The following is a 27,920-nucleotide window of genomic DNA, read 5'->3' as shown; positions in this document are numbered from 1 at the left end:
AACATTAGGAATCCCTGCTTGTGTTAGAATTCATCTGCATGTTGTCATATGACACTAGGAATAACTTCAGAAATATAGAGATGTTGGCCGGGCGCGGTCGCTCACGCCTGTAATCCCAGCACTGTGGGGGGCCGAGGTGGGCGGATCACGAGGTCAGGAGATCGAGACCATGGTGAAACCCCGTCTCTACTGAAAATACAAAAAATTAGCCGGGCGTGGTGGCGGGTGCCTGTAGTCCCAGCTACTCGGGAGGCTGAGGCAGGAGAATGGCGTGAACCCGGGAGGCGGAGCTTGCAGTGAGCCGAGATCGCGCCGCTGCACTCCAGCCTGGGCGACAAAGCGAGACTCCGTTTCGAAAAAAAAAAAAAAGAGATGTTTATCTGACGATATTCCCACAAATATTTTACAGTAACATTTCTGTATACTGTTTATTATTTACAAAAATAGGGACTTTAGATTATTTTTGGCAATAGACAGATGTGCTAGTTATAGAATGCAGAGAGTAAATGTAAGGACAAATACAACATTTTATATAAATTCAGTACAAAACTGAATTAAACCATGTCTCTTTTTGATTTATATGATATTAAATAGCTAGTTTGAAGTTTTTGGCATTTTAGCAAATGGTGTTAGCATCTTGGAGCCCCATTTCCCAACCAGGACTTTGGGATGTTTTGGTGTATCCAGGAGACAGCCTTAGGTAGTCATCACATTGTTTCTTGTCACTGTGTCCTGACTGAGCTGGTGATGAGAGGTGAGGGGAGATGGCGCATGACTGCAGGGAGGAGAATAGAGCGTGAGGAGAGGGGAGACTGAAGAGAGGGCAAGGGATACTAGGTCTTGTGTATCCCAGCAAGGTTTCAAGAGTATTAGAAAAAGCTGGGGAACTCTGAGATAGACACAGCTCTTAAGGGGTCAATTTTCCCCATCCTTTATCTGTGGGCTTTACCTAGTATATTCAGTGATCATCTGGATGAGGATGTGGGGTATACCTCTCCAACTTCTCACCCAGGTGAGGCACCTGATTGCTGGAATTTGTATGTAACTGCACCCAAGCTGGCTTTGGGTTTCCCCAGAAGACCTGGTTTAAGGAATTTAATATTCTCTTTGTTACCTCCAAGCTGTTATTTTCTAGAAGAAGATGAATCTGCAAAAATTATTATATTTACTATAAACCATAATAAAAAGTCCTGATAATGTCTTTTGGTGATTTGATGGAAAGTTACCCTGGGCTCAGTTCCCACTTGATCTAGGTCATAGGGAGGAAAAGTGAGGTTGGGAATTGATGTTCTTTTCCTATACTTCTGGGTTTGAATGCATCTTTTTATCTGGTAAAACTTTGATAAAGGTCAAATGAGATTCAGTCATTTCAATGGTTTCCTTTTTCTTTATTTGTAAAATTCCCTATTTGACTCACACAGATAATTTTTGAAGTAAATTACCTTTGGGGAAAATTTCCTCCATTTGCAAGGCCACCAGATGTGCCAAAAGAAAGGAGAAAAGTCAACCAATACATGCCAGCAGCTCTTAGCTGCAGAATCGTTAAAGCTGGGTCAGGTACTAGCATTAGGTGTAAAAAGAGATGAAGATGTGGGCCTTAGCCCACTGTGCCTGGAGTGCAGAACTGAGGAGCCCAAAAATGTGGTCTAAAGCAGTTCAGTCATTACTAGGACCTTATGAGCTGAGAACACGTCAGGAAATAAAAGCTTGTAGAACTGAAGTCTCTGGCTCACCCCAAGCTTCCTGGCCACTATTCTTTGGCTCTGAGAAATATATGAATGTCAAAGCAACTGAATAGTGCCCCTGTATTGGCTCTAAACAAACTGCCTTCGTGGACCCTCGGGGTGGGCACCTGCGTTTACTGGTCAGCACCAAGTCCGTGTTCCATGCCACTGGACTCTTAGCCCCCACAAGCATAAGCACCTAAGTGGGACCTGGATGTGCGAAATCTTACATCCCAACAACATAGGCCTGTGGCTGTGATTGTGGTACATCACTCAGAGAAGGTTTCCAGCATCTTCCTAGTCTTTTATAACAGACTCCTTCACCAAATGCCACCCTCACTTTCCACTGGGTGCCATGGCCTTAAGCAAGGGCCTGGCTTACAAGTTAGAAACTGAGTGAAAGCAAACTTGGATTAATCGTTCCCAAAAGAATCATGCACAGCTTTAATGTTGGGTGATTCTCAAATGTTAGCGAGATCCTGGTTAAATTAGAGGCAGATTCCTCAAGATGCTCCCCCTGAAACTCTTATTCAAAATGTCTAACACAGGGCTCAGGATTTTTCCCTTTTATGATGGGGTGGGATAGTGATGGTGTTTACTGGGTGCCTGTAATCAGTGTTCCCACATTACAAGGTCAATCTACACATTGTAACGACTTGATATTTCTCCACACATTACAATGTGAATCCACACTTTGTTCTGGGGCCTGAAGAGGGATTTACAAAGTAGGACTCCAGTGAAAGAAAAGGAAGGGACAGAGTTTGTCATCTGGTTGTTTTGACTTCTTTCTTAAAAAGTCCTACCAACTTTTAAGATTTAAATCAAGTCCATTTCAAGGTCAGTTAGTCAGCAGCTAAGATGTCTACATTAGGTGTTGAAGGTTGTAATGGTGCTAGTGTAATGGGCATGTGCATTTGCATGCAGCGGTTAAGGGCAGATCTCTGGAGCCAGAGACTCTAGGTTTAAACCATAGCTTCATATATATTTTTAAAAACAAGTTATTTAATCCCTTAGTGTTTCAGTTTCTTCTTCTATAAAATGGGGATAAAAATAATGACAACTGCATAGGGTCAATGTAAGCAATGAATGATTTAATACACACAAAGCAGTTAGAGCAGTGCCTGGTGTATGGGAAGTACTCAATATATGGCACTGGAGGGTCTCAGGACATTCTCCTAAGAGGAATCTTAAAAGAAACTTGACACAAAGGTGGACCCACACGGAGTCCGTATGTGTTTATGCCACGAGCCTGTTTGGGATATCTCTTATAGATAGCCTGTTGCGCTATCTATATGCAACACGATGCTGGGCACTGGAGGTGATAGAGATAAAACAAGCTGTAAGAGTTGGATCTTCCCTTCAAAGTTGCTGATTTTCTAGTGTGGGGAGACACAGGCTAAAAACTGTGGTAGGAAATAGATGGAGAGATGGGGAGAAATGTTGCAGGGCTCAGTCTGGGCTAAGTCTGAAAGCGATCAGCTTCCGGCACTCTTTAATCCTATCTCAGCAGGGTGACAGGTGCTGGACTAGCCTTTTGGACTTGGGAATAGAAGCATTAGTGATGTAAGAGCACCAATGCTGCATTTCCTGACACAAATTTCCCCTCCATGGCTATGCTTCAAAAACTGTGTTGTGATTTTCTTTAATCGAGTGTAGCTCTCTGGTAGAGATAAATGTGGAGAAACAGAGATCTCTGGAGTTGCCATACTCTTCTGGTTGGGCCCTGAACCACATGGTTTGAGGACCCCTTTCAAGCCATTTCAGCTTTGGTAAGGCAAAACAGAGATCTTTCAAAACCGCCCGCTCATTCATGCCTTCCTTACTAGGTGTTTGTGTTTGGGATGGTGGAGAGAGGGTAACAACTTTATATTTCTCCAAGCAAGGATTATGGCTGTAAGGACTGTTAGATTGCACACTGCAAAGACATAAGGCTGGATTCTAAAGTTGTTTACAGTTCCTCCTGCCTCAGTGCTGGGGCAAATTTTGAGGACACTTGAACAGTTATGGTTAACACATAATAGATGAGGTCAGCTTCTCCTTCCCTGTTATAATTAAAACTGGTGCAGTTCCTCAGCATTCACATGATGCTGGTGTCTGCCACATCATATAGGGACACTGTTTGAACCTTCGAAGATGACTGTTATTTATTCTTTTGGCTCAGAGATCTTAAGAGGCAGACAATCTAAATTACAAATCAGAATAGGATAGCAAAGGATGGAAACAGCTTAGGCAGCTATAAAGACCCTTTGATACTGGAGCCCTTGTTGAGAGAATAAAGAACTCTCTAGGCAAACAGAGACCTAACTGCCGTGCGTCGATGAGGATTGGAATTCACTGCTCTCCCAGTGGGCTGCCTGAGCTCAACTAAGTTGGTGATGACAATGAGAAATGATAAACAGAATCACTGTTCTTTCTCTTGACCCAGATAAACCCGTCCCATGCTCCAGGCCTGCATTTATCGTTATATGTAGCCATCTGTGACTTGGTTATCCTCTTCAACCAACATATTAGTAAGCTGAACTTCTGTTGACACCTTTTGCCTTGTGATTTCCTTATTTAACTGTCTTTCTTAGGGACCCTCAGAAACTTAATATAAAAATAGAATTGACAGCCTTGATAATTCAATAGGAAAGAAATGATGCAGTCATTATGGCTGACTAATCAAGTAATTTTGATGTTTCTAATAGTCTCTAAATGAGGGCAGCAACTATTAGGAGTTAAATGCACCATTGGGCTGGAAACAGAAATTTCAACATTTACTAGAAATTGATGGGCATTAGTTGATGAAGTTTGCAAGTGACATTTTATGAGTACATTTATAAAATAATATCAAGGTCTAAGTTTTTAGAAAGGGGTGTAATAATGTCATTAGAACAGGAGATCTCTGAAATGACATTGTCCTTTTCCTGGAATTACAGATATAGACAGATGTAAAGACAGTGACCCCTCAGGAGGAGGGCTGCCCACCCATTAACAGACTTCGCCATTGCCCTCCTTTTGGGAGACATGGTTTTTCTCGGCATCAGGAACCCTTAGAGGGGCTGGTTTTGTCACATGGCAGATGTGACCTCTCTGTAATTCCCAGTAATATCTCTGCCAAAGTTGAAAAGATTTCTTTCTAAATGGTGAAAGGAAAGACTAAAAATATCTTGACTGTTTTATCTGTCCTTTGGCTGCCTCAGAGCAAGTTCGACAGCTCTTTAATGAGGGAATCTTTGGTTGTAATGAGCAGTGCCACCAAGAGTCATCTCATGCCACAGACTCAGTTATCGACATGCCCTCTACTGCACTGAGCTCAGACTTGGAATCTAGAAAGTGCATAGAAGTGACAAGTGGCTTAATGATCAGCTCATGTTTATCTTGAGTTTCTTTTTTTTTTAGTCTTATTGGAACTTCTGGGGGCACCAAATGTCAATCAAACGAGTATCTAAACAGAGGTGAGGAAACCCCCGTTATGGGTCAAACTTCCTTGCAACTGTTTCCTCCAGAGTGTTACAGAAGACTGCCACAGGTCTGACCCCTATGTCCCAGGTGCTATTAGCTTCCTGGATTTACTAGGCCCAAGAAATTCTAGAAATCCCTCTCTGCAACCACACACTTTAATTTGATCACATCTGCATGTGTACCAAGATTCTTCTCAGAGCTACCAGAATTCCAAACAATTTAGTCAGCAACTGGCACATCATCTCTTTCTGAGTCTTTTCCCAGGCCACTAGGCAGTCAGAGGCAAACCAGTTTGCTCCTGTTGGCTAGTCCCAGGTTCCTGGAAGCTGTCACATTTAGCTTTGCAGCAAAAGTGAGGATTGGTAGCACTTTCTCCACAAAGTTGCTGTTATTTTAATGCCTAGAACAGCCTAGAATTTGTTCTGGGGTTCAGAGAGAGTGAAGTTAAATGTCCCTACTCACTGGGGCTCTGGGTGAAGGCAACTTACAAAACAGACTGTGCTTAAAACCCATGACCAGCTTCAAGCCAGCTTTAAATCTGGTTAGTTTTTTCACCCACTGTGTTTTTTTCAGCTCATAATGAAGGAGAGAAAAAATTGCCTTTACCTACATGTATATTATTTGGGAAATTCTGATCTGAAAGTTCCTGGCATGATAGACTGCCATAGAAGCGAAATCCTCAATAGATGTAAGGTTGAATACTGTAGAAGTTCAGTAAGAGGGCTTCCATTTTTAATACTACTCTCCAGAAGAAGGATTTGGGGCTTGACCTCTCTCTGAGACCCTGCACCTACTCTGAGGCAGTCAGTTCATTGATTGGTTAGGTGGCCTCACCAGCAGCCCCGAAGTCTCACAGCTGTCATTCAAATGTATGAGTTACTCCTAAGCGGAGTTGACGAGAGGGTCGGTTCACTGGTGACAGTTTTATTAACCACATTACCTGATCAAGTTGCCTATGGAACTAATCTCCCTGCAGTCATATTTCTCCTACTGAATGTTTATTACCTAAGCTTAATTCCTTTTTAAATGTATCACTAGGTAAATGCAGCTTTAGAACCTTTAGTGACAATCTTAAACCCATGAAACATACTTCAAAATTTCTGCATGGTTTGGTCTTAAAAGCACTGACTGTCCCCCGAAGCTGGAGTGCTGGTACTTTCTGTGGCTTTGACCCATGTGACTGGGATGTGGGGATGGTAGAGCGGGCAGTAGGGCAGCTTGGCACCTGCAGGTTCCACTCCTTCTATCACTGGTGGGCAATGGACCCTCCCCCTCAGGGAAATAACACTCCTTTTGAGCTCTTCTCCTTCCTTTGCCTTTTTCCTTCCTGCAATCTAATTAGCTGTCCATGTGAGCCAGAACCTCATCAAAGGGGCCAGGGAAACTAGGAAGATGTTTGCAGTGGGTCTGCAGTGCCCCAGCATGAGCTGTGCTTGATTTCCAGCCTACTAGTCATTTCTCTTTTCTGGACCTACTTCATAAAGCATACATGTCACAATGTAATTGAGACTGTGAAACGAGATATTCCATGAAAAGGGCTTAGAGAAGAGAAACTACTCAAATGTTGGCTATTACTATTACCATGATTACAATTATTATACTGTGGGTTTGGAGGACATGCTTAGGACATTGCATAATTAGAAGAAGAAAAGTATCTTTATTCTCAATTCTGTTATTGATCCTTTCAAATTATGCCTCTCATGTTTAAAATTTTATCACTCCTCTCTCTCTTTGAAAAAAAAAAAAGATTTAAAAAAGCATGTCTTAACATTTTTCCTTTTATGTGGTTTCCTACTTTCACTGGGCATCTCAGGAATATTTTCTTTAAATATGGGAAAAAATCAACTGCTAATTTGAATAAAATGGACTTCAGATCATGCTAAGAAGAGAGAAGAAATAACCGCAAACGACATGCACCTTAAGCAGTCTGTACCTTGCTGCACGGAGCAATCCAATAGGCTATGGCGAGAAAAGGGAGGCCTATGGAGACTCCAAAGACAGCCAGGAATTTCACAGCGATAGACTGTTGACGTAAGCCTGAGAGATTTTCATACCACATGGTAAGCAATTGCTGCTGACAGTTAGGATGAGCAACGAACTGTAAAAACAAAACAAAAACAAAAACAAAACGCAAACAGGAAAATGGCATCGATAGCACTTGAACAGTATACAACCTAGGAGTGGCTGGGGGCTGAAATGCTCCACCTGGGGGTGGTTGAGGAACCTGCAGTGGGTGGGGGTGAGGCGTAGGAAGGGGGCCTTCTGACTTGGGGATGCTGAAGAGCTTTGTGCTGTGGCCAGAGTCCTTGCAAGACTGGCTGAATTCACACTTTGCAAACTGGGCCTAGAAAAGTCTCAGGCACAGAAAATGAAAGTCAGCTTTTGGGTACATGCTTGTCTTCAATTCAGGCTGTTCAGCTGACCAAGGGAGACTTATCACTGGGCAGAGTTCACTTGGGAAGGAACACAGAGGAATGGATGGAGCATGAAGGGGGTTTTGGAGTCAGACATGGGTGTGAATTTTGTTCTACCCCCTACTAGCTGGGTGACCTTGGGACAGTTATTTAACCTCTCTGAGCTTTAATATTCTTATCTGCAAAACAGAGTTTATCACATTGTCTTAGAGGATTAAATTATATTGTGTAAAAAAAAAAAAAAAAAAAGAATCCCCTTTCTTTTCCTATGTAGTCTAAGGAAAAATGCTTACAGTGTTTCCAGAGAATGTGTTAAAATTCCTCAATATTTTCTTACTGGATCCTAGTGGTGTTGGACTTGAATCCAGTTTTTTTGTGGCATGATGGAGCATCGCTACATTGGATCCTCCACGGAGTAGCTTCCTTCTGGGACATCGTGCACCCTTCTTACCACCACTTCTCTCTCTTGGAACTGTTCTACCCTAATGCCTAGGTTACAAGACAGACCTCTTGTGACCCTTTTTAATTGTGTGGCCATGTCCTGCCCTCACCCCTGGATTCAGCTTATTGGACTAGGAGTGGAACCCTGACCTAAACTGGGACCATTAGGTTTTCTCTCCTGGGTGTTTGGGACTATATTGAAAGAGGCAGTCTATTTATTTAGTACAGAGTTATCATGTCACCTTGGACAGTCTAGGCAGCTATATTCCACTTTGTGGACTAAGTAGCAAAACAAGTCTGTTGAAAACAGAAAGAGAATGGTGTGCAGAAAGAGGCTGAACAAGTGTTTGACCTCTTTAGGGCCCAGCTCCCCTCTACCCATGTGGTCCATGAGACACTTTTATATTCACAGACAAAATGTTTTGTTTTCTGCTTGATCCAGCATATTGGCTTTAGTTGTTGCCACCAGAACATCCCTTTTCTGCAAATAGTAGTTACTGATTGGTCATTTGTTTAGTTGAGTCAGGGTCAACTGGAAGCTGGTAATAGGCAATATTTAAGCAAAATTTATGGGAATAAAATTTACATTTGAAAAAAATATACTTGTTATCTTATTTTTCCCCCATGACAGGAGGAAGCCTTTGTTTGCTTTTGACAGGTCTGCCCTTTGGCCTCACTCAGGATACCCATGTGCTGCCAGAGCATGGCTGGGCAGTATGAACTAGAGAAGATAGACTGGGCATTTTTCAAAGGGATGACTTATCAACTGAGTACTCTGGAACGTCATGTGCTGATTTTCATCTCATTTGCCTCCCTGAGTATTAAGGGGACATATACAACGATTCCTGGGAAATGTGAAGCATTCCCTTTTCATTACAAGAACAATATAAATAGAGCTATTTTAAAATTCACAATGTAAGTGACAACATGTTTCCCATTTCTGTGAACTCACAGTAACTCACAGTAACAGCCACACAATCTTTGAGGACACTATCAAAGGTTTCTTTGACCCTACAGCCCCTGACAATACCATTACTTGAAATATTAGATGCAAGTGAGGCTTTTCTTTGTATCATTACTGGCTTTTCTTTGTGGCATTACTGCTATGCTTTCTCTCCAAGAATAGCCGTGGATTATCCTCAGCCCAGGGAGGAACCCCAAGGATGCAGATCATAAGACATCCTGGGCCCTTTCTGGCTCACAATGAAGAGGAGCAGGCAATGGAAAGTCACGCAGACATTTCTGTAATTCTCAGGGTCTAGTCATAGCACAGTCTCAGAGGGAGTGGTGGGTGAGCATGGGGTGCAGTCACTTTTGTTTTTCAACTGCCAGCCTTCTGTGGATACTGAAATGGCCCTGCTTTGCAGAAACTCATAGTCTGATTAGAAGGCACCACGCATACTGTGAAATAGAGGATGAGTATTTGACTCACCCTATGGCTCCCTGCACTACAGCTGCCTGGGGAGGACACCTGTCGCAATCCCTATCATTTGCTTTTTGTCTGTATCTGGGGGAGCCTGTCCCATGCTTCTGCTGCTGCTTCTTGGCAGACAGGTCAGCACCACAGATTGGGCAGAAGGCCAGAAGAGCAGAAGCTCTGAGAGAGAACACAATGGCGACCATTCCCCAGTCTCCCTTGATTGCCTCAGAGGAAGACAGTGGTCCCAGTTAAAACAGAGGGGTCTCTTGGGACTCTGTCTTCCTCTGATTGGACCTTTGCTAATTTCCACAGCTGCATTTATCCCTCTATAATAAAGCAACCTAGCTTCAGACATGCTATTTGTTTGTAGGTAGACTTTATGATGTAATAAGATAACAGCTGTGGATAGTTGAAGCCCAAATTGCTGTTTACCTCTATCTGGGTACCGTTCTGTACTTGTGGCAGCCCTTCAAAGACAGTTCAATGTGTATCAAAAGATTTTTTTCCCCTGTGATTTTGAAGCATGAAAAAGTATCATCCCTGACCCAAGGAGGATGAGAGTAGCAAATGAAGCACACCAACAGGACACAAAGAAAACTCTACCCAAAAGGGCACACAGCTAAGGAACAAAGGCAGGAAGAACTTGGGGTGTGACTGGGATTTTCAAAAGCAGAGTCAGAGAGGAACTGATGGAAGAAAAGCTTACAGCTAGAATAGAATAGGAACTCAGAAAATTGGTGTTGTCTTGGGCTTTTTTTCTTTGGTATCTTGCTCACAAAGGGATAGAATGATCAAAGGATGGATGCCACCAAGAGCTATGCCTAGGCCACTCCTGCCTAGAGCGTGGCACACTTGTAGGAGAATTCTTCAAGGGAAGAACTGATGTGGCTGCCTAGATTTTCCCAGCACCATGATTCACATTCATGATAGTAGGCAGTTTGTAATGGCTGGAGCCGAGAATATGCGAAGGAGTTCACATGGGGCTGAGCAGGCTCTTAAGAGAAAATAAATCAAACTACATTTGTAACTGAGATGGACTGTCCAAGGAGCCGGGTGAGGGAGGGTCTGGAGAGGAGTGGGCCTGCAGGGAGAGATAGGAGGGGACACTGAGACAGAATTTTCTGTAATGGAAAGGCTGACTCTGCCCCACTCAGGTGACAGTCTCTCTTTTCTCTCAAGTAATTCTTAGTCACTGCCTTTCATTGTACTTATAGTTCTGCATGATCCCCTGCTGGAGAGAAAACTCCTCCTGGAGGGCTCCTGTGGTTGTTAGCATGTTGTTTATGAATGGGCACTGTTTGAGTAAATGGCATGGCTAGAGTTCTCTGCTTTCAGATTGCAAATCTGGTGCCATCCACAGGACCAAAATTGCCTTCCTTCCTCATTGCCCCTGTGAAGTGGCCGACTCCCTGCACTTCTGCATGCTACCACATCTGGAAGAGGCATGTGGGTACTAGAGGCTGAAAATGGCTTGCTAGGAGACACGGTGAACAGATAAATGATTGAATTCATGACTGCTGAATTTATTTTCACTGTAGAAGTGCCAGGAGATTAAGAAACAACAACAACAACTTCCTTAATTCCCAAAGGCAGTTGAGCTAGGAGTTTAAAGAGATGAACCAGGAAAAAATTCACAGCATCATCTGGAGAAATGAGCCCCAAGAAATGAACCAAGGAGAGGGGCAGGGATTGGAACTAAGCTCAAGGGGATTTTGGGCTACAACTTGGGGTTATTTCATACACTCTGCCTAGGCACACCACCCCACTCACGTTTCTGCAGCACTGCCTTCAGAATTTCCCATTTTTTGATCACCTGAGCATCTGTCACATAGCTCCTTCATTGCTGGGAGATTCTATTTGGATGCCTGTATAGATGTCTGACACTCGATTCCACCCTCCCCTGACTTCTCTTCCATGTGTGCACCCCTGATCCCAGCTAACTCTGGAATGCTTCTTGGTCATTTCTACAGCTGGGGGTTCTGCCAGCAGTTGCTGACTGAGCCTTTCTGGAAGTCTACTGGGCAGCAAAAGGAGATGGGCCTCTCTGCAGGCTCTTCATTCCCACGGATATTCAATATCAACTATTACGTTAGGTCTCTTGCTCCATTATTCTCAAAGACAGCTCTCTGTTCCTGTATCCCAGGGACAGCAGGACACAAAAAAACTCTCCGCCACCTCTCTTTAAGCAAACCTCAAATTTTCTAGACCAACAGAGATTACTTACACAAATGCCCTTAATTGTTGGGTTGCTCTGAGGACTATGCCTGTGACTCAGCAGCATCTCTCTGACCAGAGAATGATTTTTTGATGAAGAAAGTCCTTAATGAACTAGCCTATGTCTTAGTTTCAGGGTGCTTGGACTTCTTCCAGAGCTGGAGGCAAGCCATTTCCTGAGTGCAGGTGCGAAGGCAGGAGCTGTGGCAGGTCTTTCTGGAGGTAGAAGCATTTTCCTGCGCTCACCAGAAGTCCTCTCAGAGTAGAGAGCTCAGAGGGTGCTGATGTGACTGGGTTTCCAGTCTGGTTATGTTGTCATGGCCAGAGTCCCATGGAAGGCTCAGTTAGCTTTTGGCTGGCTCCAAATGACTGCCTCTGCCCTTTCACAGTGTCACAAAGAGGCCACCCTCCATACCTGGCAGCAACTCTCTCCACCCTACCTGAGGCTATGCCCTAACCTGAAATCAAAGAAGTGGAAGCCATGTCCAGCAAATTTTCTTGGATTATTTTCAACTCCTCCCCTTCCTGAGCCTTACCATCTAGCCACGCTACTCTACATGCTGTTCCCAGACATGGCATATGTAGCCACCCCCTGTCTATGTTCAAAGAAGGTCCATCTTGCTCCTCTCTGGTTTAATGCCTCAGCAGCCTTCATGACCCTATTTCCCCTTTGGGAGGCTGAGGTGGGTGGATCACCTGAGGTCAGGAATTCAAGACCAGCCTGGCCAACATGGTGAAACCCCATCTCTACTAAAAAAAAAAAAAAAAAAAAAAAAAAAAAAAAAATAAATAAATAAATACAAAAATTAGCCAGGCATGGTGTCTGGTGCCTGTAATCCCAGCTACTCAGGAGGCTAAGGTAGGAGAATTGCTTGAACCCGGGAGGCAGAGGCTGCAGTGAGCCGAGATTGCGCCACTGCTCTCCAGCCTGGGCGATGGATCAAGTCTCTGTCAAAAACAAACAAACAAACAAAAACACCCAACTTCCTGTCTACCTCCAAGTCCCACCAAGTTCCTTAGCCCCCAAAAGACATCTTGGACACCTATGGGTCTTATTCTGTAGCCCACTCACTTGGTAATCATGGTTCATAGGTCAAGTTGTGGATAGACATACTCTTATGACTACATCTGGTCTTTTCTGTTATTTTTAATCTTGAAGGAACCAACTGTCTAGGTATCTCCAAGAGTGTGCAGCCTTATGTTTTCCATGTAATAGGTGCTCAATAAACTTCTGTTGAGTGATTGATAAACTGAGTGTTTTGAATCCCCTAAGATTTCTCCATGATTTTCTCATCATCCTAGAGTAATTTCTAAATGTAACAAATCCTGTTACTCAGGGCCTGATGAACACTTAAGTATCTTCACATCTTTACTGAAAGGCAGGCAGGAAGAGGGCATAAAAGCTAAACCAGGTACTCATCTTCTTGTGTAGGAAAAGATTGAAATATGAGTCCAAAATAAGATTTGAAGATTATCTCTTGGATTAGATGAGGATTATTTAATTTTTATGTATGCCATGTACCACTGTAAACTGATATTGATCCAGAAAATATTTATTTAATAATAAGGAATCACTAATATTTGTTGAGCACTATTCTGTGTCAGGCCCTGTGCTTACCAGTCATTATATTATTTAACCCTCACATCAGTTCTTTAAGGTGGGGTTGGTAAATCTCTGTTTTAAATATGGAGGCATTAGACACAGAGAGATTAAGTAACTTGTCTACTATCAGTCACAAAAGTGATTATGATGACAGGGCCTGGACTGGAACCCAGGCCAGTCTGACATCAAAGATAGCATTTTGAACTACATTTACCCTATATTTCCTCAAGGTAGATTTAAAATCAGACTGAAACACCAAAGCACAAGGGATTATGGTGATTTTTCCAACTCCACAAAGGCCAGGGGACTCACCATTTGAGATGCTGTTAGAACTCTCATCTCTCTCTGCCCTTCTGCCTGTTGGTCAGCCAAGTCTCAGTAGAGATAAAAATCAGAAATACACAAGGAGAAGGGCTTGAAGCCACTTTTCTTGATAACTTCATCCTGCTAAAGATGACATCCTGGGCTCTGTCTTCTACATATAGAGAAGAATAGAAGCAGCTGATTCCATGATGGCTCAAGTGCCTGATCACTTCTTTGTCAGGACCAGGTTAATGTGGAGGCCACCCAAGCTCAGATTTATAGCCTTGAAAAGTACAAACTCCATTTAAACAATCACTTTGCTGAAGGACCTAATTAGGATTTCAAGTCCCATGACAAAATCCTACCTACACTGACATCTTACTAGGAAGAGCAGCAGTTCCCTGAGCCTGAGTTCTGACTGGATAATGTTCCCAAGTTGGTTCCACAACTCTGCAGGCCTTGCTGGTGGCTGTGCTGTGCCTTGGTTGCAAACGTTCATGGTGTTGGGAACATATACAGGCTCTGGGTCAGCCTGCCCAGGTGTCAATACAAGCTCCACCACTGATTGCTGAGGAACTGAGTAGCTTAATTCCTTAGGTCTCAACTTCTCTACTTACGGAATGTCCATAATGATGACTAACTCAAGGGAGGTTTCAAGGGTTCCAGTTTTTGGTTTACGGTGCAATTTTTAAACTCAGCAAACTTCTGTTTACCAACATACTGCTTTTTAATTGGTATAATATTTCTGAAATACAAATCGCTTATATCATGCATCAAATTTTTTAATCAACTAAAGATGTGCTCACTTACAGAGTATTCATCCACTTTCTGTGACTCTAAAGTAGAGAAACTTGATTATCATTAAAAGCAGTTTTTCTTGCATGAATAATTCTTACTCTAGTTCAGAAACTTTATCAACAAGGAGAACACATACCCAAAGGTGTTAATATTGATACAGGAAATCTGCATGGGAATCTGTATTTATATTTAATTAAATGAAAAAAGACAGAGTGGGAATGCTTTCTTTAAATATAAACCACAGTGTCTGACCAGTACAAAAATGGTGGTCCTAGGTTGATGGAACTGGGATGGGGTGTGGTGGTCATACATTTTTCAAAGAGATTCCCTCATATTATCAAATAAAATATTAGGTCAATTGCAGGCAGATGAAGGAATCAGAGGGAACTATTTGGAGCTTACTTAGAACTATCCCTTTATAATTCTAAATTTTCTAAATTTCTCTTTCAGAGAAATGTGAATGTAATTCAGTAATGAGTTATTTACTTTTCAGAATCACATTTTATATTTTATTTTTACGTAATTATTTTAAAATGACACTTTAAAATTCAGTTTAGCTCCTCTGAATTTATATTATAATGCTGATGTATGTATAACATCTATTTTGCCCATATTTTGTTTTTACTTGATGCTTTCATTTGTATATTGTTTTATACTTAAAATACACTCAAGATTTAGGGTTACTAATTTTAAATTTTAACCTTTGAATTCTTAAAGTTATAAATATTCTTATTGCCAGTATTTTGATATTGTGAGACATAAATGCAAAATAAGGGCATAGACATTGGCTTAAGCATTAGAAATAACATGCGTAACCCAAATGTGCCAGGTCTTGGCAGCTGGTTAGCACAAACCTAATACCATTGGCAGACAGTCATCCATCCATCCACCAGACATATATTAAATGCCTATTATTACCGGGTACCAAGAACTTTTAGGAATGGAGGACACAGTGAACAAGATGGCCATGGTCCGTGCCCTTGGGAAACCTGATAATTCCCTAATCTTGATGGTTCTGAGTGTTTCCAGGCTGGACAACAGGGGATTGTTTCATGATAGCCTCCTATGTATTCCTATTCAAGTCACTCTACCTGTCACTCAGTGTACTAAGTGCAGGACATCAGCTCCTCCCTCCTCCCTTCCTGAATGAGCCCCAGGCAGGGCCAGGCCAGTTCCTGGGACACATGCTGTTGTATGACCAGTTTTCTGCCCTCTGCTGTGTCCTCAGGGGCCAACTTTCTCCTGCAGTTCTGTTGATGGGCCCACATGGTGAAAGTTGCTGGGTTCCTTGGACCTTGATGCCTCCTTCGTGTGTGGGGTGTCTGATTTCTTTGCGAAGGCAGTTGCTTGCTTTCCATTGCTCCTATCTCACTTGCTGTCCATTGCTCCTGTCTCCAGATCTCCATCTATTTTCCCCAGAAATGCCTGTCTCTTCTCATGCCCATCTTTTCTAAAAGGGCAGTCCCCCAACAGAGTTGCTGGAAGTGAAACCCAGAGTGAAGTAATACCTTCCATTGTTCCACAGATTCTCTTTCCCGGGCTCTAGGCCTGCATGAATCCACTTCTGATAATTCCAAGATGAGGATTACTTGTCATAGTTAATTTTACCTCCATCTGAGTGTGAGTTAGCCTCCCACTAAGGCAGGATGAAGAGAGTTGTAAAATCCTGAACCAGTATTCTTAGCTCCCTGCACATAGCTCATTTTGGTTTGTGAGAAGGGAGGTGAAAGGGGTCTGAGCTCAGAACCCTTGCTCATTCCTCACACTTAGGTCTTGACCAGATTTCTTACTTCTGGAAATTTTTAACCTTATTTCCCGTCCTTTCATTTCCCAGCACCAACCTGACCAACAAAGACCCATGTAGACAAAGTTCTAGTTCATTTTCATGTGATTCTGGGCCTTATGCAAACAATGGGGTGTGCCTATCAATGGACATCCACTTTCCTCCAACAAACACTGTAACTCTTCACATGTAGAGTGCACAGAGCACTTTTAAAGGGCATCACCTAATTCCATTTATCACCCTGCCACTCCTACCTTCGAATACTTCTGCCCTCTTGGTGCTATCTGTGCCTACTCTGCCACCCAAGGCTTCAGTTTGGACAACTTCAATTGCTATCTTCACTTATCCGAGAAATGTGGAAATTCATCATACCTCAAAACTGGGAAACATTATTTCTGGTAAGGGGCATGTTCTGGTCATGCAGGAGACCTCTGATTTTCTATTCTCGGATGTCAGATGAGGATATGAATACTCAGCATTCAAGGGTAAGGTACCCTGGGCACTTGTGTTTGTTTTTTGCTCCCTTTGTCATTGACGGACCAACCTCCACACCATGATATGTGTGTATGTGCGCACATGTGTGTGAATATTCACACACCTATGTAAATTTCTTAATGAGTTGGGTCAATTTTGGTCATACTTTGAGTGTTGGTTTTTATCAACCTATGGCAAATAAAATCTCTTTCTCCCAGAATGTTAATATGTTTTAGAAGTAAAAACTGATTCCCATTGGATATTGTGATATATTTAAAGCCACATCTACCTACACTCAAATCTATCTATGCATCCATTCATTCAACAAATATCTACTGAGCCAGGCAGTAGGGACACAGAAGTTGATGATAATGTCCTGACTCTCATTGCCCTCAATGCCTGTCAGAGAGACAGTTAAATAGGCAAGTTCAGTGTAGCTCCAACAGTGCCCTAGTAGGAGTTAACCAGGGGTGTCATGGAACAGCAGAGAAGAGGCACCCAGCCTAAGCAGGAATGTGGAGGGACAGTGAGGAATGCCTTGTTGAGGGAAGGATTTTTGTGCAGAGTTGTGAAGGCTATACGCAGGCCACCGAGAGAAGAAGGGCATGCTGAGGAGAAGGAGCTGCAAAACATTTGGGCTCCAGAGTCAGTGCTTGCTTTAGATCTTGCCTCCGCCTGTGACTGGCTGTGTGAGATTGAGCAAGTTACTTTACCTCTGATCTGTGTCTATTTCATATGTAAAGCAGAGATGACAATATTGATGACACACTGAATGAGTATATTCAAAGCTGTTGGCATGGTAAAGGGCACAGATTAAGAACTTAAAACTTTGTTGTTATTGTTGCTGTTATTACTGAAGCCTCAGAGCCTGGCATATTAGGAGAGATGTAGGTAGCTCAGGGTGGCTGGACCATTGAGGAGTAATGGGTCTTGTGAGTCGTGCTAAGATGAAGACTAAACATGACTTGGAAAAGTACAGTGCCTTGGGAGCCAGGCAGAGTTGTAACAGACTTTTAGTTTGGACATACGGACCAGATATGCATAGCATGGATTTTTTTTTGCACATGCACTTGCTCTCACTCTTGCCCCCATTGTACTCCCATGTACAAAGAAGCAGAACAATATCCTCCATTTAAATTGCAGCATCAGATAGTCTCAAAAGGTTCCAGGGGCACTTGATTCATGGAACCTGCCCAGTGGACAATGATAATTTATTGCAATATCCAGTATTCTGTTTGCAGCCTCTTTAAATGTTAATGATCACTAATGTAATTATGATTGAGAAAGTTCCTGGGCCAGTGTGGGTCTAATTTAATTTACAAAGCCATCTGGAGCTATGCAGGATTTTTAAAACATTTTTTCCAGACCAAATTTGGATGGCTTCTAGCCACTATAATGTCAAACCTATAGTAAAGACACTACCCTCAGACTCTAAGGATCTAGAAGGGAAGCCCAGTGGCCTGAGGATGAGTCAAAGGATGCAAGGCTGATGGTAGATTTTTTAATCTCCCAGCTGAACAAGAGACCAGATGAATGGCTGCTAACTATGCTTAGAAAAAACAATTCACGTTTCTTCCCATGCCTATAAGGCTTTCGATAGTCTAGTTCTTGCCTCAGTGCCCCTCCATGTATTCCTGAAATGCACCAAGGCCTTCCTTGACAACCCTGCCCAAAACAGAAGCCTTCCTTGTGCCCCCTACTCGGTTCCTCCTGTCCTCTAACCCTGCTTTGTTATATCACTTGGCAACCACTAGAGTTTGTTAAGTATTTATTGTCTGTCTCTGTACTAGAACATAAGCTTTATAAGAGCAAGGACTTTTTCTTTTGCCTCATTGCACCTGTACTACCTGGAACAGTGTCCAGTACATAGTATAATTTCAAGAAATACTTATCGAATGCACAAATTTATAGATGAATCCACAACTCATCTCTTTGATTCCACAGTGTACTCCCACAAGTAGGAACTCTCACTCCTCTCTCCTCCTGAGGTAAACGGCATTTCCAAAGATGGTGACAACAATGTCTCCCATCCCACATGCTCTGGAATCAGACCTTGACAATCCTCCATCAAGAAGTGGGTCTAAATCCCTGTGGTGGAAGCTGGGATAACTCTTAATGACTTACTTTGAAGAGGATGCTGCAACACTTTCCAAAATTGAGCCTTAGACATCTTCAGTATCTCCTGAGAAAGCTACCTCTTAGAAGGCAGCTGCCATGCTATAGTTCAGCTCCCCTGCTGTGAGGAAGACCCCCATGCTGTGAGGAAGCTCAGAATATCCATGTGCAGGGAGAGAGAGAAAATAAAGAAGCATTGAGGTGCCAGCAATGTGGGTGTACCCTTCTGACATCTTCCATCTCAGTCAAACCACCAACTGAATACAGCTGAACAAATGATTTTAGCATAAGAACATCCCAGCTGAATCCTGCCTGATTTCCTGACCTGCAGAATTGTGAGTAAATAAAATGATTGATTCTTTTCCAAACCACCAAGTTTTATGCACCAAAAGATAAGTCAAACACCGCCCATCAGTTTCTAGTTCTCAGCACTCCACATTGTCTCCTTCTCCATGGGCCTGTGGGGCAAGAACTCCTTCCTCAGTCTTCATCTCCTTTCTGCCTTGACGTTCATCCTCTGCTCCTCTTCCTTCTCAGAGGTAGAAGCATCTCACAAACAACAGCTGCACTTACCTGTGTTGTTAGCTGCACTTACCTATGGCCTCCTGACCGTCTGAAATCTGGCTCTTAAACTCTGCTGAAATTACTGTCTCAAAATCTTGTTAATTTCCTTCTGGTTGCCAGACACGCAAATCTGTTCTGTGTCTTCCTTCCCTTTGACAGCACTGTGGTCCAGATGCCGCCTACCGCTCCCTAAGCCATGAACACTCGCCTCCCTGGACCCAATCTGTGTGTCTGGGTGTCTGAATAACCTTCCTGGGAGATGAGCCTGTCTTGTTTTCTTGCCTGAAAATTCATCATAGAAGAATGAGTGACATTTTGCCTTCCACCTCCTTAGGAGGTGGCCAGGAGGGCTCTGTGTTCTCGTGGTTGTAGCTGAGGAAGAAGTTAATAGTTTCTTGAGATTTCAGGAATAGTTTTGAATATCACATGCAGGCTTTTTGGGGGGATTGGGGCTCAGTGAAGAGGAGGGTCTGGAGGAGAGTCTTTGGTGTTGGAGAGATGTTTCCTGAGACCAGGAAAGGGGAGTGGGGTTTGAATGTCTTCCGTGGGATGGCAAGCATCAAGTTCCAGTTGAACTTCCTGCCTTGGAGGTAGATGGACCCCCAAATGCAGATCATTCCAGAGTGCTGAGAGGATTGACCAAATGACAAGGGTCTTCTTTGTGGAAATCCTGAAGAGGGCCCTAGCACCAGCCTGACTCAGGGGTCTTGCTTCATTTGAAGCTCCAGGAGGAAAGGGTTACTTCTTTTCTGTTTTGTTTTTCTGTTTTATTCCCAGCACCTGCTATAGTGTCAGGAACACAATGGGTGGAAAAAAAAAAAAAAAGAAAAAACCCTTTGTTGAACGAGTAAGATGGAGTCATGGCTTAGAACAGATTGTGGTGATCAGCACTTGTTAGTGGCATCAGGTGTCCATAGGAGAAGGGCATAGACCAAGAGCTCTCCTTTAGATACACAAGTGAGTCTTCAGGGCCGTGGTACAACACAGAAAAAGGTGCACCCAGAATGACTGAGACCAAAGTTCCTTCCAATCTGGGTAGGAGACACTGAGCCAGATTTCATATAGTTCAGAAAAATTTTAAAATGCTAAGAGCCAACATTTATTGGATATGATGTACCATACATTGTTCTAAATGATTTTCATTTATTGATCAATTTAATCCTTGCAACAATTCCATCATTAGCACAATCACTAGATCTTTTTTTTTTTTTACAAAGGAGGAAACTGAGGCAGAGGGCTAAGTAACCCATCTGAGGTCACACAGCCAGGATGTGAACCCAGACATGCCTACTTCAGAGCTTGAACTACACCAAGCAGCAGTTAATATGTGAGATATCTTACCAGCAAGAGGCACAAAGCAAATTCATGCTGGTTATGCCTGTTTCTCCAGTCATTACACATTTAATGCTATATATACACATATATATGGATTATACATAACATTTTAATAATATAATAAAATGTTAATTTTGACAGAACAGGCTAAGGTTAGAAATAGAGATTTTTTTTTTTCTAGTAATAGAGTGTAACAACATGGAGTGGGCTGTGCCTTGTCTGCCACCCAGGTGATACACAGCTGGTCCCCTAACCAGTGCCAGCTATGGAGCAGAATAATTCCTGGAAGAATTTGTCCGGTACTTACTATGTACTGGAACTTTATAAGGCAAGTAGTGTCATCCCCACATTAGAGATGAGGGAAAAGCAAAGTTAAACAATTTGCCCAAGCTGATGATTCTTAACCACCACTCCACACAGGGCTGTTCACTCACATCATGCTGAAAGGTCTGTTTTTTAACACACAGCCTTTGATTGTCTGGGAAGGAGTCAATTAATTCGGGAAGAAATCTTTAACAACCATATAAGGGACCTTCAGGATATTTGTGCACCATCTGTAAATATAATAACCAGTTACAATTGTGATAGAATATGACATATGTGTATGTGTACCCTGCCGTCATAACAAGAAGTCAGATTTCTCTGGGCAGTGGTTTATTATCAGCTAAGGATCCGTAACTGATGCTAATAGATTTGCTTGTTGGAACTTTGTCTTTGTAAACCCTCCCTAATGGGTTTTAATTTCACTGAATTTCATCTTGATGGTTACTGCAAGCAGCTCTTCCAAATTAGCCAACACTTTAACATGTCCTTTTCACCTTTTCTAATAAGGACCTTGAATAAAGGTCCCAAAATGGGGCCCCAAAATGCAGGTTGTTCCAGAGTGCTGGGAGGACTGACTGAAGGTCCTTATTAGAAAAACAAGTATTATGTTGCTTTTATTAAAAATAATCTGGGGAAAAATGTATAAGGAGGGCTGGCTGTGGATCTGGTGAGAGGTTTAGCATCTCTGATATTATCTGTGGACTGGACAAGAACACTGTGCTCTGCCAGTTCATTGGTCCTTCCCTATCTTGGGAATTCTTCTGGCTGCCTGCTAGGCAGGGCGAGCTTGGCTTAGCTCCAGTAGTCCCCAGTGCCCCAGTCCCCTCCCCATCCACTGTGGCCCAGGCCTCCTCCAGGCTGCTAGAGCTCGTCTGCCTCAGCTTACCACCATGTCCTCTAGGCTTCTCAATGGCCTCCAGTTCCCTCCCTCATCTAAATAAAATCTCTGTTAGGGTAATCTAGGGAATGCCCCTAATCTCTGCAATCTCTGTAGGAGAATCTGAGTAGTTTATCCTGTGGTTGTTAGGCCATACTCAGCCAAAGAAGCATCTAGGCTGAATTTGTCTCCTAAATTGCAAAGCCTTATTTTCTGCCTCCAAAGGGACGGATATACGTATTCCTTCTTTGAACTCAGCCATTACCCTTAGGCTGTCATCACTTCCTAATGGACACCTCTAACAGTATTTTAGTTAGTTCCCTTTCCTGTATATGCCATCAAACCTTACCACTAGAACTGTATTACTGAAGTGAAGCTACTTACAGTTCTAACATATCATTAACTTGGCCACAAATGTGTAGAAAGTTCTAGATCACACAAGAATCATTCAAGTTGACATGGAAAGTGGTAAGGCTCCAGTATGGCAATGCTAAGGATATTTGTGGTGTGGTGTGGTGGATAGCTGGGGGTGGGGCAGGATTCACATAGAAAAATGCTCATCTGCTTAGTAACCAGAGGAATGCATTTTAAAATACGCAAAGAGTATTTTACGTCTATTAAATTAGGGAGGAATAATACTAATAATCTTAATAATACTCAGTGATTGTAAAGTGCTGATGAAACCAGGTCAGTTGTATACCACTGGTGGCACTGAAAAATAATATAGTCCTTTGGGAAAATAATTTTGCAATATATTTCAAGAACCATAGCAAATATTTATACCCTTTGACCCAGTAGCCCCACTCTCAGAAATTCAACTTAAGGAAATAACAGAAAAGAAGGAAAGAAAACTTTATGTATGCAGATAAAAGTAAATAGAAATATATTTTAAAATGAATGCTCAACAGTAGAGAAAATGTTAACAATGGTACTTCAATCTCATGCTAGCATCAACAAAATAATTATAGGAAGCATAGATAAATTTTTACATTCTACTGCTTGGTGACTCAAATCACAAAATTATTTACCCTATAGCTGTATACATGTAAATATATTTCTGCACATGGGAAAAAATTGGAAACCTGTCAACAAATAAAAATAATTGATATATGGGGCACATGATTGGATACCATCGTTTTTCTTTTAAATAGCTTCCTTATTTTTATGTTGTTTGTTCAATAAATAAAATCAGTGAAATCAGAAATACAAACTGCAGTGAAATCAGAAATACAGACAACCTGGAGGCCCTGTTCCATATGGAATGGAGCCGAGCCCTTTGGCCATCTTCACAGCCCACATGCTGGCCTCGCCTCCCCAGCCAGGCGTCCTGCCCCTGCCCGGGGTTCCTGTTCTCCTACCTCAAATTGCCTCCTCTTCCCAAGCTCCCTTCTTCCCATAAATCTACCCGCAGGACACCTGCAAGTCCCTAAACGTGATCGTACCTTTGTAGGTCCCCCACTGCTTCCTCTTTCCGGAATGTCTTTGTTCCCCCTTTGCTTTTGAGCTCTGTGCCCCCTTTCATGGCCTGGCTCAGAAGCCATGAACCTCCTCCTGTTCCATGTTTTCCCACACCATTTTCATCTGGATTAGTCTTTCCTTACTTGTTTGATAAAGGGCCGGATTCAGATCTCTGTAACCCGTTAGGATGAAAGTTCCTGACAAACCGGGGCTGGGTTTTATTTATTTTATATTGTCCACAGATGTAGCTGATAATGGGTGTCACAGGATGATCCCCTCCTTCTTCAAGCTTGCATCTGCCTAGCAACACCTATCAGAAGAGGAGTAAGCATAGCAGTCAGGCAATGATGCTTCTGATGGGTTTAGTAGGGAATAATAAGCATAAAAAGATGAATTCATTTGTGATAAGTATACTTACTGCACAAATATACATATATACTAAGTATGTAACAGCTATAAAAATATTAATTTGTAATGCTTATACTTCTGTAATAAGTATACTCATTACCCAAATATATTATTATAATTATACTAATCTTTTTCTAAACATTAATTTGTAATTTATTCAGATGCAATTCGGAGACCAAATTATTAATAATTTTATTAATTAAACTATATTTTGTATGTAAATAACTTTTCTTTTTTGTTGTTGTTTTTAAATAAATTAAGGTCATTACTCATGTTCTGAGTTTCCACGGACTCAGTGACAATAGTCATAGGGCCTCAAGCATGAGACGAATGACATCTAATCCACTGTCACATCATGGGCTGCTTTCCTATTCATCTCGTTTTGATCCTCAAGAGAGCTCTGTGAGTTTCCTCAGGAGCATTTAGGAATGAATCTCATCTTGAATTTGGGATTTTGTTGTATTTCAGGAAAACAAAACTGGAAGAAAACTCAGGTGCTACACATTCATTTATTTATTCCATTTTTCACTTATTCAGAAAATATTTTTGAGAATCTTCTACTTGCCTGAGTATGCTCTAGGCTGGGGATACAGTGGTGAGTTGCTGCCACAGAATTAAGGGAAACAGACAGTACACAAGTAAACAAAAGAAACAAATGATATTCACTGGGACAGACAGTGGCTGATGAGGGAGGGGACAACATGGTGACCACATTCGGACCGAGTGGTCAGGAGGTCCCTCTGAGAAGCAGGCTATGGATCTGAGACTCAAACACTGAGGATCCAGCCAGCAGAGACCTGAGGGAAAGGGACCAGTAACTTCCCTGGGCAGGAACTAATAGCATGGAGTGCTGAAGGAACAGAGGCAGGCAGTGCAGCTGGAGATCAGTGAGCAGGAGGGAGCTTGGTGTGAGGTGAGTTAGATAGGGAGGCAAGGGCCAGGTCATGCAGCACCTTGTAGGCCATTGTTAATAGTTGGATTTTAAGTGCTTTAGGGGGCAAAAAGATGCTAGTGTCCGCCAAGATCCTCATTCGAAGGAAGGTGCACCCACCTCCAGCTACTAGGGACTCACAGAAACACCCATCTCCACAAATTCCCCAAAGCCAGGGGAAACCACTTTGCCCAGAATTGCCCAGGAGGTAATGCCCTCCCCTTGGGGCAGCCTGCCACTAATGAGTGGCTGGTGTAAGTGTATAAAAGGCCAACCCCCTTGCCTTAACATGGGACAAGTCTGTGGTGCTACTCAGATTCCCAGGTTCCTCACCAAGTCAAGCTGAAGTTAGACTTTTCTGAAACCCTCTCTTAGCTTAGTTTCTTCTCCTGCCCCATTCTGCTTCTGCCCCTTCAACGCAGGTTTCCCCCAAGATCATGCTTTTGATGAATCACTAGCAAAAACAAATAAAAACAAGAAATAAAAAAATCCTTGTTTCAGGCTCTACTTCTAGCAGTGATAATTATTAGACTATGAACTTCCTGAGGGAAGAGACTATGCCTGGCTTGTTCATGCTTAGGTGGAAGATTTAACTGTGGGCATGACATGATCTGATTACTTAAAAAAAAAATCAGGCCGGGCACGGTGGCTCATGCCTATAATCCCAGCAATTTGGGAGCCAAGTGGGGGTGGTCACCTGAGGTTGGGAGTTCAAGACCAGCCTGACCAACATGGAGAAACCCCGTTTCTGCTAAAAATACAAAAACTAGCTGGGTGTGGTAGTGCATGCCTGTAATCCCAGCTACTCAGGAGGCTGAGGCAGGAGAATAACTTGAACTTGGGAGGTGGAGGTTGTGGTGAGCCAAGATCACGCCATTGCACTCCAGCCTGGGCAACAAGAGCAAAACTCTGTCTCAAAAAAAAAAAAAAAAAAATTCACTGGGGTGTGTGTGTGTGTGTGTGTGTGTGTGTGTGGAGGAGGAGGAGGAGGGGGAAAGGAGAGGAAAGAGGTAGGTAGAACAGTTAAATGTTATTCTAATCATCCAGGCAAGATACGACTGTGGCTTGGATTACATAAATTAAAACATAAATTAAGCAAAAAGTTTCATCTGCAATTATACTTACAAAACTCCCTTTCCATCAAGAAAATTTGCAAGTGACCTTAGGCAGATGAATGTTAATAAAAGAGTAATGCATGTGGTACATATTGGGAGGAATATTTGAAAGATCAAATGCTCATTAAAACTCTAAATTCATGTGTGAGCATCTGGTAAAGAAATAATGAGATAGAAATGTGTAGATGGTCTTTAGCTGAACTATCAGAGTTAGTCACAGATCCTTGGGGAGGACTGTAATTTCTAAGATCTGTTTGACTTTGGGATAAAAGCGACAATTTGAAGATGGTTCTTGTTGTGCTAGTAAATGCTAGTAAATGCATCTGATTTGCATCTATTTTGTGTGGGGCATTGGGGATTTATGTTCTGCCCTTGAATTCTCCTCAGATTCCTCTGTTCCTGTTAGCCCCCAAATCAAGATGTAATAATACTCAGGCTCTGACTATCTTAGCAAATGCAGCACAGTAAGAACATAATAATAGTTATACAAGCTAAGTCTGTGTGGCTTAGGAGACATGGTAACCAAGAAGAAGAAAAATGCTTTAAAGGATTATCCTTTCATGAAACTACTTAGGTATTGAAACAGCTGAACAAAAGGCAAACAGGCAAAAAGCAATGGTTTTCTGTCCTGTTGTGATAACTCTTACTTTGAGGATCTGAAATATATTTTGCAAATTAACAGTAGCATCTGCACATTAGAGAAAGTTACGTCAGGTGATTTACAGAATGCCGGAAGCAAGGCAAAGAGGAGCATCAGGCAGTGTGTCCCTTTCCACCCTCTAAAGCTGAGCTGGCAGGGTGTGGATATGGGGCAGCAACTCAGGCTCATGAGTGGAGGGAGCACTCCTGAGACCCACTGTGGAGCCCTTAGCAATCTGAGCTCCCCTCTGGAGGCAAAGGCCCCACTGTTTCTCCCTGACTGTACAGGGTCACCCTGGAAGCTACTCGCCTCTCTGCTTCATCTCTAAGACAACCAGGCTTATGGTGGTAATTTTAGAGATGGACTACCACCATAAGTGGATGACTGATGCTTTCAACACCAATGGATTCTAACAGTGTTTGGCAACTACCGGGCAACTACCAGGCCAGAACTGGTGTTGGGGCTTTCCTGGATAGCTCTTTTCCAGAGTGACAAACCCCAAAGGGACACGGGTCAGCAATGAAGGACATGGAGATGATAGCCTCATACTCTAGGGCCAGCCTGGAACATCATCTGGATTGTTTACATAGGCTTTTAATTCCAAGGGGGAGTTACAGGTACTTAGAGAAGCATCAAAGCCTCCAGCTTCCCACTGACCACATCATCTATCTATTTACTCCATATGGAGGCTGCACACTGCATGCAGGGCATGTATTGTTCCCAGCCTTCAGAGATCTAGATGAACCAAGAGTCCACCATCTAAGAGCTTCATCTCTGCAAAATGTAGAATCATTAAAGAGCCTTTAAAAAACACTAATTGCTGTGCTCCCACCCGAAAGAATTGGATTACAAATTCTGTGGATGTGGTCCAGGCATTTTTTTTTTTTTTTTTCTGAGATGGAGTTTTGCTTTTGTTGCCCAGGCTGGAGTGCAGTGGCACGATCTCGGCTCACTGCAACCTCTGCCTTCAAGGTTCAAGCAATTCTCCTGCCTCAGCCTCCCAAGTAGCTGGGACTACAGGCACCTACCACCATGCCTAGCTAATTTTTGTATTTTTAGTAGCGATAGGGTTTCACCATGTTTGCCAGGCTGGTCTCGAACTCCTGAACTCAGGTTCTCCACCCATGTTGGCTTCCCAAAGTTCTGGGATTACAGGCATGAGCCACTGCACCCGGCCTAGGCCTTTTTTTTTTTTTTTTTTTTTTTGACAAATCATAGTTGTATACATTTATGGAGTATAACAGATGTTTTGATATATGTGTACAATATGTTATAATTAAACTAATTAACATATTTATCACCTTGCTTACCTATCATTTCTATAGTGAGCCATGAAAATTTACTTTCTTACTTATTTTGAAATATATAATACGTTTTTATTTATTACAGTTACTCTGGTGTGCAATAAATCTCAAAACCTATTCTTTCTGTCTCTCTGAAACTTTGTACTCTTTGATTGACAACTCCCCATTCCCTCCCTCCCCATCTCCCCAGCCCCTGGCAACTATGATTCTACTCTCTACTTCTATGAGTTC

The 27,920-nt window shown here is 42.6% G+C and overlaps 1 protein-coding gene across 3 annotated transcripts in view; it reads right to left on the bottom strand.

Moving 5' to 3' along the window:
• Window positions 1-27,920, bottom strand: part of TRPC7 (transient receptor potential cation channel subfamily C member 7) — a 140,990-nt gene that overhangs the window by 55,334 nt on the left and 57,736 nt on the right. The window contains exon 4 of one of the 3 annotated variants that reach the window (XM_008014543.3): window positions 7,102-7,266. The exons of the other annotated variants lie outside the window; for them this stretch is intronic. Coding sequence (XP_008012734.2) covers window positions 7,102-7,266 — 165 coding nt within the window. The remainder of the gene's footprint in view (window positions 1-7,101; window positions 7,267-27,920) is intronic. 3 annotated transcript variants of the gene reach the window in all.

The sequence above is a fragment of the Chlorocebus sabaeus genome, chromosome 23 (genome assembly GCF_047675955.1).
Source record: "Chlorocebus sabaeus isolate Y175 chromosome 23, mChlSab1.0.hap1, whole genome shotgun sequence".
Classification (NCBI taxonomy): Eukaryota; Metazoa; Chordata; class Mammalia; order Primates; family Cercopithecidae; genus Chlorocebus; species Chlorocebus sabaeus.
The sequence above is the reverse complement of the archived record's forward strand: the minus strand, read 5'-3'. Positions and strand labels throughout refer to the sequence as shown.